The 14,567-nt window shown below is 34.7% G+C and overlaps 1 protein-coding gene across 1 annotated transcript; it reads left to right on the top strand.

The window, feature by feature from the left end:
* Window positions 1-544: 544 nt before the first annotated feature.
* Osbp (oxysterol binding protein) lies at window positions 545-14,215 on the top strand. The gene is made up of 15 exons (XM_013311947.1): window positions 545-773; window positions 1,588-1,776; window positions 1,965-2,241; window positions 2,661-2,829; window positions 6,567-6,688; window positions 6,807-6,884; window positions 7,326-7,448; window positions 9,202-9,316; window positions 9,915-10,101; window positions 10,645-10,732; window positions 11,174-11,347; window positions 11,833-12,021; window positions 12,389-12,531; window positions 13,021-13,210; window positions 13,501-14,215. The coding sequence occupies exons 1-15, from the start codon at window positions 631-633 to the stop codon at window positions 13,660-13,662; spliced, it is 2,349 nt and encodes a 782-aa protein (XP_013167401.1). The 5' UTR covers window positions 545-630; the 3' UTR covers window positions 13,663-14,215.
* The last annotated feature ends 352 nt before the right edge of the window (window positions 14,216-14,567 follow it).

The raw sequence follows: 14,567 nt of genomic DNA, 5'->3' as shown, positions 1-14,567 counted from the left end.
CCCGGACCCCCTGACCCCCCCGACCCCCTGGCGCCCACGCTCAGACGTAGGAGAGTGGGGCGCCCACACTAGCCCTCGGGTAATGTAATTTTCAAAAATATATTATATATTAAAAATTAAAATATTGAGCTGATATCTTGAAAGTCATTGATGTACTTGCATTAATTTAAAATTAAGTTATGTAGAAATATAATAAAAAATCTACAAAAATATAACAATATTTTGTTTTTATTTCCCCAATAATAGGATCATTTTAAAAGAGGTATTTCATAGAAGGCTACTTGATATCGGCTCACTATATTAATAACTACATAAGTGGGTATATTATTTTTGAACATTGATTTAATGTCAATTTTAACTTTATTAATTAGATTCCCACTTATTAGTTATTATTATAGTGAGCTAAATATGCGTGCCTACGTATATAGGTACCAAAAAAAAAATATAGTTCACCCATTATACGCACGGAGCGCCACAATCGCCGTGGATCCGAGTTCGTGCGAGTTGCCCCTCTTTCTATAGTATACTTTTTATACTCTTTGCACTTTTCTGATTATGGTGGATGACAGACGTGGCTCGGTCGGTTAAATATATTATGATTTTTATGTCTAAGTGAAATTATATTTAAAAATGTCGGATGTTATTGTACCGAAGGGTCAACCAGCTCCTGGGGATCCCGAAAAGAAGGGTTGGCTGTTTAAATGGACTAATTACCTTAAGGGATATCAACGAAGATGGTTCGTGTTGTCAAATGGACTATTATCTTACTACAGGTAAATTTCAAACAATTTGTAAATTTTTTGTAGTATCGCTACTTTCATAATGATGTCATTAATTAGGATCATAAATTTAGAAGTATCATATTGCAGTATTGTACTGCTTTGGGGTTCTGCTGTGACGTACTTTGTGTTTTTCCTATTTTTAGCTATAACTTGGGATTCTATCAAATACCTTGTCTATTTTTCTATAAGTAGAATGTTAGCTGGCGTCAATAAATGTACGTTTTATTTGCAAACTGTTTCTATATTAAAATAGTATTCAATCTGAATACACACAAAACCTATAAATACAATAAAAAACTATTAGACTGCCAAATAAATTTTAAACAAGATTAAGTTGTAAAGTAAAAGACATCTAAGCTCTAATATATAATTTACCATTATCTTTAGAGAAATACAATGTTATGCAACACATTATTTTAACTGTACAGCATATAAACCATATGTTTTATTGTAAGCTTGAAATAAAAGGTTGCAGTTAAGCTATACTACTCTAACATGTTAATGAAAAATATGAGGAAAAGTATGACATAATAAATGATGTAAACAATTAATAACAAAAATATAGAAATGTAGAACAATTTTATATTATGTTTACTAAAACATATTCTATTCCGATAAAATTATTGAGGTATTTTAAAAAGTTAATTGTGAGACACTTCACATATTCCTACTTAATCTTATTGGATTAAGATTTTTACAGACATTCAAATGTAAAAGGCCACTTAATTATCCTTAGTATTATCATTAAGGTTGGTAATGTACACTCAACATAAAAACTACTTGCTAATTTATTTCTTCTTTTCAGAAATCAAGCGGAAATGGCTCACACATGTCGTGGTACGATATCATTACTAGGTGCATTGATCCACACAGCTGATTCGTGTACATTTGTAATTAGCAATGGTGGCACACAGACATTCCACATTCGGGCCCACGATGAAGTGGAGAGGCAGAGTTGGGTCACCGCTTTGGAACTGGCCAAGGCAAAAGCTATGTTAGTATTGGCTTGATTGATTTGATATTTGGATGTCCTGATTAAGGAATGATATAAGATATTTAAATAAAATGTCACCCAAGTGGGGACTGTGTTTTAGATTTCTTCTTTATGTATATTCTATATGTATATTTAATTACAATATAAATACAATTAATAGGTATTCTAAATAGTGTTATTTTTTATAGCCGAGCACAAGAATCAGATGATGATGATGATCAAATGTCAGATGGGCAAGTAGCAGTTGGTGGTGGAGAAGGAGGTGAATCTGAGGATGCTGGTGGCATAGCTAGGGAACTGGCTGCCCGTTTCCATGACTTGAGAACATGTTCTGAACTCGTAGCAAGGCATGGTACAGCCTTGCAAAGGTCGTTAGTTGACTTGGAAGTTCCACCCACAGACACAACTAAGCAAGTCTCAGAAAGAGCCACATTGTTTAGAATATCATGTAATGCTATGATGAACGTAAGTAGACAGAAGAATGTATTTTATGTACCATATTTAATGCAAAACTAGTTTTAGATTTGCTATAAATCTAATCAAATTTGTTGTCTATTTATTAAAAAATCCTTGCCAAAGAAGTGACCAATGTCACTAAAGAATCATTTGTTTCTAATAGTTATTAATTACCCTATCAAGCTACTAAAAAATAATTAAAAGCGGAGATTGTGAGTACAATTAGACCCATGTACTACATCTAGAATCTATAAATGAGGGGTGTGTCCTTATATAGACTTTTTTATAATACATGGTGGCAAGCTAGCGGTCACATTAAATCTGCATTGGCAGTGCAGATGCTTTGCCTACCTTTAATCGATGGAGGTGCTGACACACAGAAGGAGAATAATTATGTTACTTCAATTGACCAAATAATATTTTTTAAGGCGTGTTCGGAGTTCATGAGTGCAGCGGCCACGTCGAGTACGCGGATGAGTCGCGCACTGCAGCACGAAAGGGAGCAGAAGATGCGATTGCAAGAGATTGTAGAGCAGTTGGCCAGACAGCACGACAACCTAGAGAAGACAGTCACAGCGAGGAGCACCCCTCACACAGGTTAGTATACTGCAGGTTGTATATAGTGTAAAATGACCCTTAAATTCTTTCATCAAAACAAAATGTGTATATATCTGTGATGCTCTGGACCAGAATAAATACTAAACATGTCAATAAAAATTAGTCAACCTATTTGGGCTGCAAGGTCACAAAAATGTAATAAAACAGCACAACAACATCTTTGAATTGTAATTCAATTCAATTTCTTATTTACGGCTTTCCCATAATGCATTGGGCTAGTTTCGGTGATATAAATTATATTTGTATTTATGTAGTGTAAATATAAAATGTATATGTTGTGTTGTTGTGTCACTACGCTGATAATAATTCATAACATTAAGATAAAATGTGGGTTAAGAATGAGTCATGACCCAAATTTTATCTAATCATTTCTTGTGACAAGCTTGTTTAGTCTGCCTGGACTTAACTTGTTATTTTTAATTTTAGCCTTTATTGGGGGAAAATATGTGGTTCCGAAAATTTTCTTTTTAAAAAATAAATGATAAGGCCAGTTAAGTTTTAATTGAAGATGGTTATCAAGAATATAGAGGTGATAAGTAATAACAGTACCAATGATGATCACTGCGTAATGACAAGAGCTTGATTTTTTTTTCTAATTATAGTGTAATTATTCATGTTTATTGTTGATATATTTTTAGAAGTTATTTTATATTGTATTTAATTTTCCCTCCAAATACAGTTGGCGGCAGTCAGGTTGCCAGCCATAAAAAATAAGCCAAAACCTTAATCTAAATTACATTAAATCAGATGAGTTTGTGCTCTATGCGTCACTACCTTATATAAGACACAAACCACAATGAAAGTCTTATACAGCTTTAACTGATAACAAATTTAACTTCACAACACTTGAATGATGTAATTGGGGTTCACTATGTTTGTGTAGATTTAGTGTTCTCATCTATACTAATCCTTTCTCTGCTAGCCTGTACCTTGTCGTATTATCTGGGTCTTAACATTAATCACAGAGAAAATAAGAACAGAGGTTCATATAATTTGACCATTTCTTTCAGTCCGCTTTTATGATTGTCCTAGTACATTATCTATTTCTGAGCCGCCTATTATGGTTTCTTCTTACTTTCATTATCACCCAGCTTAAAGAAAACCTGACTACTTGTTCTCTTAACCTAAAACATTATTTCATAAAGTTAGTGACTTTATAAGATTCCCAGAAAAGAGACGCGGTATAAATTTGTTTAAGTGTCATATAGATTGTCCTCCGGTCAAATAGGTCAACAGATGTCACTGCCATGAAGCACATGAAATTAGAACGGAACGAATCAATTAGTCAGATTTCAATTGATCATTGCCGTGATTGCCCCCGACTGGCTATTTAGTCTCAATTTAGTTTCCATACTTGGAATGTGTTTGACAGAATGACCAATGAAGAAATTGAAAAATAAACCTGCATTAAAATAAAAGAAAAAATACATGGGTCATCTATAAGCCTACAGGTGACAATTGTTTACGAATTACGAAGATGTTTGCTAATTGATTAACACAATGAAAAATCAGTAGAAGAACCCATCAATACTGACCATTCAAATTTTGTATGTATGTTTATAAAAAACAAACCAGCAGTAAACTTATGATTTAGTGATTTAATGATGAATAATAATGCATATTTAACGGAAGCAAGTGGGTTAAAGTTAATGGGGCACTACCAAAAATAGATTTCGATTCAAGTCCCGGAAGTAGCGTACCCGATTACTTTACGGAAGTTATAAATGATACGGTATCTTGATGCTTATATCCACTATACACGGCGTTTTAATTTTTTACGTTAGCTAATTTTCTATGAAAAATAACTAAGCTGCAGCTAGTTTAAAGAAAGAAAGCCTAGTGTAACTTATAAATGAAAAAGTTTCCTTACAATAATAATTGTAAAATTGAATTTGATATATGGCAACATTAAAAGTGATAGTGTCGTGTGACTTACGTGAAACGGAACGGAATCGCAAACGAAATGGTATGATGGTGACATGGTGACGGAAATCAAATCAGTCATATTAGCTGGACGATTTGCGAACCAAGTCCTTGTTTTGTTATCAACAAGACAAATTAAAATCCAAAAGTGCTTCAAAATACAAACAAAATGTGTCAAAAGCTTAAAGTCTAAGTGACGTTAAAAGGTACGACTAAACTTATTTCAAATTATTTTTACATCAAGGTTGCTTTACAATTTCAAACTGTTGTAATAATTGATGTATCATCTTTGTTACGCGTATTCGTTTATTTAATTATCGTGTGTTAGGTACGAAGTTTCGGTTATTACATGAAATGGTATGTTGTATTATGTGTATTTATGTTGTGTGCGTATAAAGTGATCTTGGCCTTGTGTTTACCTTACGCAGAAAACTTATTATATTTAGTTACAATTGTGTTTGGATTACAATGAACAGTAAGTCATGAAATAATCATAGGGAATAAAAAACTATAAAAGCAATGTGAGGACTTCATTCTTTTGACTTATTATTCCTGTTTTCCACTTTTATGTCGTGTTCTTGAATTTCTACTAATATATTTCAATCTGTTATCGTTTACCAAATGTCAATTAATTAAATGAAAGTTCAATGCTTGGTTAATAAGATGATGACATTGGCAGTGTCATCATTTATTGCAAAACAACATTGGTCAACACATTCAGTGCCAATGACTTGTTGGGCTAGTTTGTTTTCATACAGAAATATTGTAGTAGCATGGTGTATGTTAAGACTAAGCACACTCTACTATGTAAATACGTAAAAAAAAAAAAGCCTAGATGATTCCCTTTTGTGATTTTCTGATTTTGTTCGTTTTTCCGAAAGTTTACAAATTTGTCTTAAGAAATTGTAACTAATACTTTAGTATATCGTAGTATGTTATTTTCAGATCGAATAATTCAAGATATGAGTTATTATTACAACCAATTCATTAATTACATTTACAATATATTTTACACATCAAGAAATAACCAAAGTGATGTACATTTTATTCTTTGTTTGTGTAGAATATTGTAAACAAAATGATCATTAGATTCTTGTAGCTCTATAGATAAGACAATCTTAATAGACATTTAATTAAAAACTACAATGTAATTATTAATATTAATTTGTTATCTGTTTTATTGCATTTATTTCTTTGTGTCATAAGTTGTTTGTTAGATTTTTTTCTTTTATTTACTCTTTGAATATACCAAAAAGTAATGAAAATATAATGTAAAATATGTAATGTCTTAATTTGTATTAATTAGTCAGTACTATAGTTTAACGTAATTTAGATCAAAATGTTTACTTAACATTATAAAACATTCTAATGGCTTTTAACTTGATTGTACCAAAAACGTAATTTGTGGGTATGTAAAGGTGTGTTTATGTCTATTTCATTGTGACATGCAGTCTAAATGGATCTACCAATTTATAACAATTAAAATCTCCAAAGTGTCATAGTGGTACAGATAGACTTATAAATTTTTAAATTTTCTATGTATATTTATAATATATTACTGAGGCCTGGTAATGTAAGTGCTTAAAGATAACACAGAACACATAAAACAGAACTAAGAGAACCTTTTTTGACAATGTAGTTATATGGGATTGTCTCCCTGGTAGGGATCATATCCACTAAATCAACTCTAATTCCTCCTATTCATGGTAGAGGGGCTACGGGTTCGTTTTTGCGCTCCTCCATGGCTTCACCAACTAAAAGAACCTAGTAAATTAAATATATATTATCAACAGGTGGTAACAGTACAGGACAGGGTAACGAAACAGAGGATGAGGATCATGAATTTTTTGATGCTGTGGAAGAGGGGGTCAGCACTGCTATGGACGATAAGACATCGTTTGTAATCAAAGTGCCTGTATGTATAATATCAAATCATAACTTATGTATTGACTAAACTACACTTAGCGTTCATTGTGTTAATTAAATGTTGGTAATGGTTGTAATGCATTAGAATATCATTGTTCACGTTACAGGTAAATAGGAAAAATAAAGTTAAAAGCGGAGAGAGCTCTGACGAATCTGAAGGTGAAACTGTGACTGAAACGCAACAGGTTAGTCTAAATGTTTGTTTACACTGAATTTTATTTATATGTGTTGTCTCTGTTTTGTGAAAGTGAATGAAAGGGGTGGGGATGTATTGATACATGTATTACGACAGTTGTAGTCTACCCGTTCAACAGCTTGTACAACGTCGTAACACATTAAGTTGGGTAAAAATCATATTGTAAATAACCAATTAATTATTTCGCTTTTAATGTATTAGAAATTAAATTTTTATGGATTTGTTCAATAGAAGTTTAATTGGAAAAGTTATCAGTTTGACATATGATGAATAATGTCTTTTTTGCTTTGTTATTAATTTGCTTAGCAATTGTAATCCATTTACTTCCAATACTATGCATGTATATTAAAAGGGAGTCAATCTGTTTTTGTACTCTTATATTAAAGTAGTAGAATATGATTAATATTTGTTTATAAAATGTTAATTTCAGGTAATATTTGTAGAAGACAAAGGTCGTGCAGACAACAACATGGGCGGTACAGAAGTGAGCCCTGATAATGACACAATGGAAAACAAACAACTGGACAACAAGGAACAGAATATCAAAATATGGGTATGTTGATATGTTTCCACTAACCTCTTGTATAACAACATGTCATGCTCTTTAAAATGATACATGTTTTAATTGTGACTGATAATGTGCCATGCAGCTGCCTTCTTATCTACAGCCTATGAAGTTAAGGCAATCAGTTTTGGATATTACCCAAAACATAATCGGATTTGCTGACAGACAAAAAAAATATTTTTTCATTATATATAGGCAGCGCAAATACATTAAGTTCGCGGAATGTTTTTTTTCTCGATATTAGGTACAGGCACCGGTTTTATTAATTTTATAGATGACAAGATGATCCAGATATATACAGATTGTATTATGTTATCTGATATAATATTTGTAGACAGGAAAGGAAATAAAAAACAATATTTAGTGACTAATATTCCTAAAGATATTTTAAACACCGGTGGCTTAGGGGTCAAGCACTTGACTTGCAATCTGCAGGACCTGGGTTCGAATCCCGTCAAGTACCAATGTCTTTTTCGATTTCCGATTTACATATGTACATTTATCCGACGTTCTTACGGTGAAGGAAAACATCGTTATGCTACCTGCAAATATCTGAGAAGAAATTCAAAGATATGTGTGAAGTTAACCCGCACTGGGATAGCATGGTTGACTATGGCCTAATCACCCTTAACTTAGGGTAGGCTAGTCCCTCAGTGGAGATGTATAGTGAGCTGATGAATGAATGAATTTTAAACATTACATCTATTTCGTCTCTCTCATACATTGAAAGAAAATGGAGACAACAATGTTCACATAATTGAGAAGTGATTCTCCACAATAAGACTTGTTGGGAGATATGTTTGTTTGCATAACGATAACAAAGCAAATCCGAATGACGTCGCACAAAGGGCGGAAACGTCAGCCAGTGCGTCGTCCGATAGCTAAATGTATCATACAATAAGTCTGCAAATAATCCAAAACTTATACTAGCAGTTGCCCGCAACTTCGTCTGCGGTATTAAAAAGATTTAGTGTAGCTTAACAATGGTGAAAGAATTTTTCAAATAAGTTTGTTGGTTTTGGTGCTTATTGGATACAATCAGATTTTTTCTTCTTAATAATCTTATAAATATAAAATATAAAATTCTCGTGTCACAATTTTCGTTCACATACTCCTCCGAAACGGCTTCACCGATTCTCATGAAATTTTGTGAGCATATTGAGTAGGTCTGAGAATCGGCCAACATCCCGCGCGGACGAAGTCGCGGGCGACAGCTAGTATTAATATAGATTTTTATTATGCTTATAACAGGCAAATTAATTTTATATTAAATGATTAATCATAATTAATATTTATATGGAAAATCACGTTGCACAAATTAAGGAAATAATCTCATAATTATAAATAAACTGAATGTTAACGTGAAATATAACATAATTGTTTACATATATTATGTAAGAATACTATATATTTTTACATAATGTTATTGTCAGGCTAACCTTAACGAGAGTTCTGCGCCGTCCTCAGATATCGTGATGCAACTTGCATATATCTAAGAACAAATTCAACCAATCCTCACTGAGTCAGCGATTGACTTAAAGAACGAATGCATAGGGATTTGCTTTGTCTTTTTTGAATCTTTTTCTGTATGTCTGTTCGCAAGGCCTCGTTTGTTTCGGGTAATCTTCGGAACGGGAGGACCGATTTTGATGGGAAGGTAGCTAATGCACGTGGATCTGTTGTGGGCTTTTTTTTTTAATTCTGCTTTAATAGTATTTTAATATTGTTGTATAAATTCCAGCCGCACGTATCAGAAGTGTCGGTGAGTACGGTGGACGGTCACCCGCGACGTGTGCGCGTCCCTGACAAACCTAACTACCCTTTAAGTTTATGGTCTATCATGAAGAATTGTATAGGTCAGTATTCATTTTATTGTTGACTTGCTTTGTCCTCCACTCTGTCCGCAGTATCCTATGTCCATCTCCTGGTTCCAAGCTACGTCAACACCAACTTTCAACCAAATCGGTTCAGCCGTCCATGAGTTATACAAACACGACTTTCATTTATATCGACGATTAGCAGTCACCCACGACTCCGTTGGGGCGGAGTTTAAAACAAACTTAATAAGTAGGTTGTGTTCAGACTATGTTCTACATCTATGCCAGATTTCAGTCAGATCCGTGCAGCCGTTGTAGAGATATCTTCAAAAAAACATCCATCTAAACATTCGCATTTATAATATTAGTAAAAAAAACACCAAGTTTGCACTGAGAAATGTATAAAAACACATTGAATTGTTTTTAACTAGTGTTTTAACAACAGTGTTTGAAGACTCATGATAAGAATGTAGGAGAATCAACAGAGTTGTTTTGCCAAATGTAAGTTAACACCTTCAATGCCACAGACTTATCTAACAAGTTAACTTTAATATGTAAGCATCTTAATTATTGAACATATATTTTTTGTATCAAGCAGCATTTAATGTGTTAATTATTAATATTACCCATGTTCCAGGTAAGGATCTATCGAAGATTCCAATTCCTGTGAACTTCAGTGAGCCGCTGTCGATGCTGCAGCGGCTGACAGAGGACTACGAGTACTCCAGCATCCTCGACCAGGCAGCCACGTTCTCAGACCCGGCGCACCAGCTCGCATATGTGGCTGCATTCACTGTCTCTTCATTTGCTACTACATCTAACAGGTAAGATTTCTATTCATTTTTTATAAATGATGGTTGTAAATGAGCACGTGACTTAACTTGAACTTAGTGAAGTAGAAGTCTGTAATTATTTTTTAATAATTAGACTAAAGGATGCGGAGGCTACCCTAAGTTAGGGGTGACTAGGCCATAGTCAACCACACTGGCCAAGTGTGGGTCGGTTGACTTTACACATATCTTTGAATTTCTTCTCCGATATGTGCAGATAACATAACGATGTTTTCCTTCATCGTAAGAACGTCGAATAAATGTTCATATGTAAATCGGAAATGAAAAAAACACATTGGTACATGGTGGGGTTCTAACCCAGGACCTGCATATTGCAAGTCAAGTGCTTGACTTCTGAGCCAAGAGTTGGGTTGTATATCTCCGTCAAATTTACTTCACCTTCCCATACATTTTTAATTGGAAAAAAGTAGGAAGGGATAAATACACATATACCAAATAAATCAAAAATCAATACAAACTTTATGGTGGCTTGGAGATGATGATTTGAGCAATATTTAACCTTTAAATTTGTTCCAGGACAAATAAACCATTCAATCCTCTACTGGGTGAGACTTACGAGTGTGATCGAATGTCTGACCTGGGCTGGCGGTGTATCTCTGAACAAGTTAGTATAAATACATAATATCTTCATATTATATACATATTTTATAATGATATCAAATATAATGAGAAGCAATTTAATAATGTAAAAACCTTCAACCTGAAAAAAATAAATGTTAGTTTGGGATCTACCATTTTGTGTTGCCATAACCATTATTGGTTAAATATAAAAACAATATTTTTTTCGTATTATTAAGGAGTTTCTACTATATGTACTTTTATGTCAGTAGGATATTTTAAATGGCTTGTATTCCATTCGATACTCTTTGTCAAAGTTAAAAAAAAAAATATTTTGGATGTATGGATGTTTGTAGGTATCACCAGAACAACTAAAGCCATCTCGATAATCTAGAACTCGGTCTACTAATTAAGTTTTTTTTTTAAATTCCTTGCTAATTAGATTTGTCAGTGAAAGGTAGTGATAGTAAGGTATGTGTTGTTGCAGGTGTCGCACCACCCGCCGATGGTGGCGCAGTTCTGCGAGGGTGCGGCGGGGTGGCAGTGCTGGCAGGAGTTCACAATGACCACCAAGTTCCGCGGCAAGTACCTGCAGGTCATCCCGCTCGGTGGCGCCTCCGCCATGTTCCTCAACTCCGGCAACAAGTACACATGGAGAAAGGTATACATTGCTTTTGTCTCTCACTATTTGATTATAAACAAATTAAAAACCACTACATTAATTAGTTAAAAGAAAAAAATGGTTACTGTAATAAATTAATTCAAAATTACTTGACCAATTATTTAAATTATGTCACCTTTAGAATGTTAAATAATATAGGCTTTATTTAATATTGTTTTAAAACTTAAATAAATCTCGCGCTCGCGTACAGCCAATGATTTAGTAAGTTTCCGCGGCCTTTTTTAATTGTAAAGGACTTCACGCTTTCAGATTTTAACGATTAAACAAACATTTGAATTGTTCACTCATATATGTATTGTATATCTTACTAATGTGATAAATACGAATGTTTGGATGTATGGATGGATGTTTGTTGGAAGGATATTCAGAACGGCTACATAGATCCTGCTAAAAATTGATATAGATGTAGAACATAATCTGGGAAAACATATAGATTAGTAAGTCCTTTTTTTAATACTTTTCAGGTAACGACTACAGTGCACAATATAATAGTGGGCAAACTGTGGATGGACCATCACGGAGATATGGACATCGCGGGTGAGGCCGGCGCTGCTGCAGGATATGTGGCACATCTCAAGTATCATGCATATGGATACTTCAGCAAGGACACGCAGCGCAAAGTCACCGGTGTCATCAAGGATCCTCAGGGTGTGGTATGTTTATTGACATTTTAATATTTCATAGACAAGATAATGTGATTAACAAGTTAACAGGAGAAGGAATAACACAAATGACATTTTAATTAAGACAAAAACTGAATGTTTTAAGTAGGTGGCGCTAGTCCAGAGAGGGCTGTCATCTTTAAAAAATTATTCGTCTTTCTAGCATTTTTTTAATGTGTGCCTTCTTCAGTTTTTCCAAGATTAGACTTATTTTTGAGTTATTGTGAAGTCTTTGCTATGACAACAATCTACAAAGTAGTTTGTATATATATATATATATATTTTTGTAGTTTGTGGTAAATATAATATCATGGTGATATTTTTATTTTATTCCTAATATGTATGTGTTGTTTGTCAGCCGCGCTACGTGCTGCAAGGGCACTGGGACAGCCGGGTAGAGGTGGCGCCAGTCACCAGCGCCTCCGCAGACAACACCGTCTGCAAGACTGGCAAGTTTGTCCTCGCCTGGGACCGCATTCCTGCACCACCAGACTCCGAAAAGTACGTAATATACAACAAAGTTTGGTGGACTCTAGTTCTTCATCATCAGCTCACTATACTTCCTCACTGAAGGACTCGGAGCCTAGCTTAAGTTAGGTGGCAAGGTCAATCACGCTGGCCCAGTGCGGGTTGACTTGGCACATATCTTTGAATTTCTTCTTAGATGTATGCAGGTTGCATCTCGGATGTTTTCCTTCACAGTAAGAAATTTGAATAAATTGAAATATGTAAATCGAAAAACACATTGGTACATGGAATATGAACCAAGGACTCGCAGTTTTCAAGTCAAATGCTGACTTGGTATCCACTTATAATTGTGAAAAATTAGAATTGGTGCCTATTAGTAAAAAATCTTTGATTTCGGCGGTCATTTTCTTTCTATTGTATAATTTTTTTCTTCATTTACTAACAAATTTTTCAATTTTTATTAATGATCTTTAGGTATGAATTTACTAGTAGTTGTGAAGTAAATGCAAGTTGTGTGCACAGATGGTACAACTACACGCTGCTGGCGGCGCAGCTGAACGAGCCGGAGGAGGGTGTGGCGCCGACAGACTCGCGCCGGAGACCTGACCAGCGTCTCATGGAGGAAGGTCTGTGGGATGATGCTAACGCGGAGAAGCTGCGCCTCGAGGAGAAGCAGCGCGCCAAGCGACGGGAACTCGAAGCCGCTGCAGAGGTACTTGTACTTGTCCAATATATTTTTAAAAAGAAATTGAAAAAATAAAGGAAATCGTACATATTGCCGGAATCATGGAGAGTCTATGTGTTCTTCTAGGCTGTGTCTTACTATTTATAATGCGAATGTTTGGATGGATGGATGTTTGTAGGTACCTCCAGAACGGTTTCGTGAAGTCCTGCTGAAATTTTGCATACATGGAGAACATAGTTTGGCACACACATTAATTATTTGTTTTTTAGTTCGGAGTCGCGGGCGAAAGCTAGTATTTTATAATTGAACGTTTGCAGGCGGCTGCGGCGAGCGGAGCGCCCGCGCCGGACCCTCCAAAGCCGGTGTGGTTCACGCGCGCGGCCGCGCCCGGACAACCACATCTGCGTCATCTCTACACGCACCGCTACTGGGACTGCAAGACGCGCGCAGACTGGGCCGACTGCCCAGATATATTCTAGCTAACTAGCTCCATACATACACATCCATACACTGACCCACGGCACCGCACACGATACAAGTATCATATTGACCATTTTAATATTTTTGCCGGCTAATCTCAGCTGCGCAGTGTCCTTCTCCCCGCATTAACTAACATTGTGTTCTACGCACCAACTCGTGTGCTATTCAGAGCTAAAATGTTCGGAAATTTACAACTTATACGCTTTCCAACGTTAAAGAATTAAACTCTCATTTAATAGTAAATGAACATTGACCTGAAAATTTCACTAATTAAATAGACATATTGCTGTCTTTATTTTTTATTTAAAGAGAGAGAGATAATTAGTTTTTGTGAATATATTTCCACAGAATGTTATAGTGCCTTAAGTTTGCGCAAAACTTATGAGTCGTCAAGATGGCGTCGACTTTCCCTCATTTTAACTAAATGTGTCTTCAGTACAACTAAAAACCGTTATAGTGTATAGGCGGTTTTAGTAAAATACATATTGTTAGGAAGAAAATCCGACACTGCCGGTTTACTGGCACAACACTAGCCTAATTAAAATATCAACGTTTATGTCCCCTCACTAATCAATCTGACACTTGGTAACGAAAAGCGCGCCATTCGCGTCAAAGAATTCTAACTAATGTCTAAAAAAAAAACAATCATACAAGTATTGTGTATCGCGTGTTGACGTCGTGGTCGTGTCACATGTATATTTAATCCGATGTCAATTTATATTATAATTTTATTAATTAAACAGATAAGTACTTCCTTAATGCTCTTTTATACGAGTTTGTGTGTAAATGTTTTTGTTTGTCAATTTGTCTGCAATCGTTTTGTGTACATACAGTTAAATCATGTAAATATATATTTCCTTTGGTATTCATTCCACGATATTTTTTGTGATGTATTTTATCTCGC

This window comes from Papilio xuthus, unplaced genomic scaffold (genome assembly GCF_000836235.2).
Source record: "Papilio xuthus unplaced genomic scaffold, Pxut_1.1 DF827679.1, whole genome shotgun sequence".
NCBI classification, from domain to species: domain Eukaryota; kingdom Metazoa; phylum Arthropoda; class Insecta; order Lepidoptera; family Papilionidae; genus Papilio; species Papilio xuthus.
The sequence above is the reverse complement of the archived record's forward strand: the minus strand, read 5'-3'. Positions and strand labels throughout refer to the sequence as shown.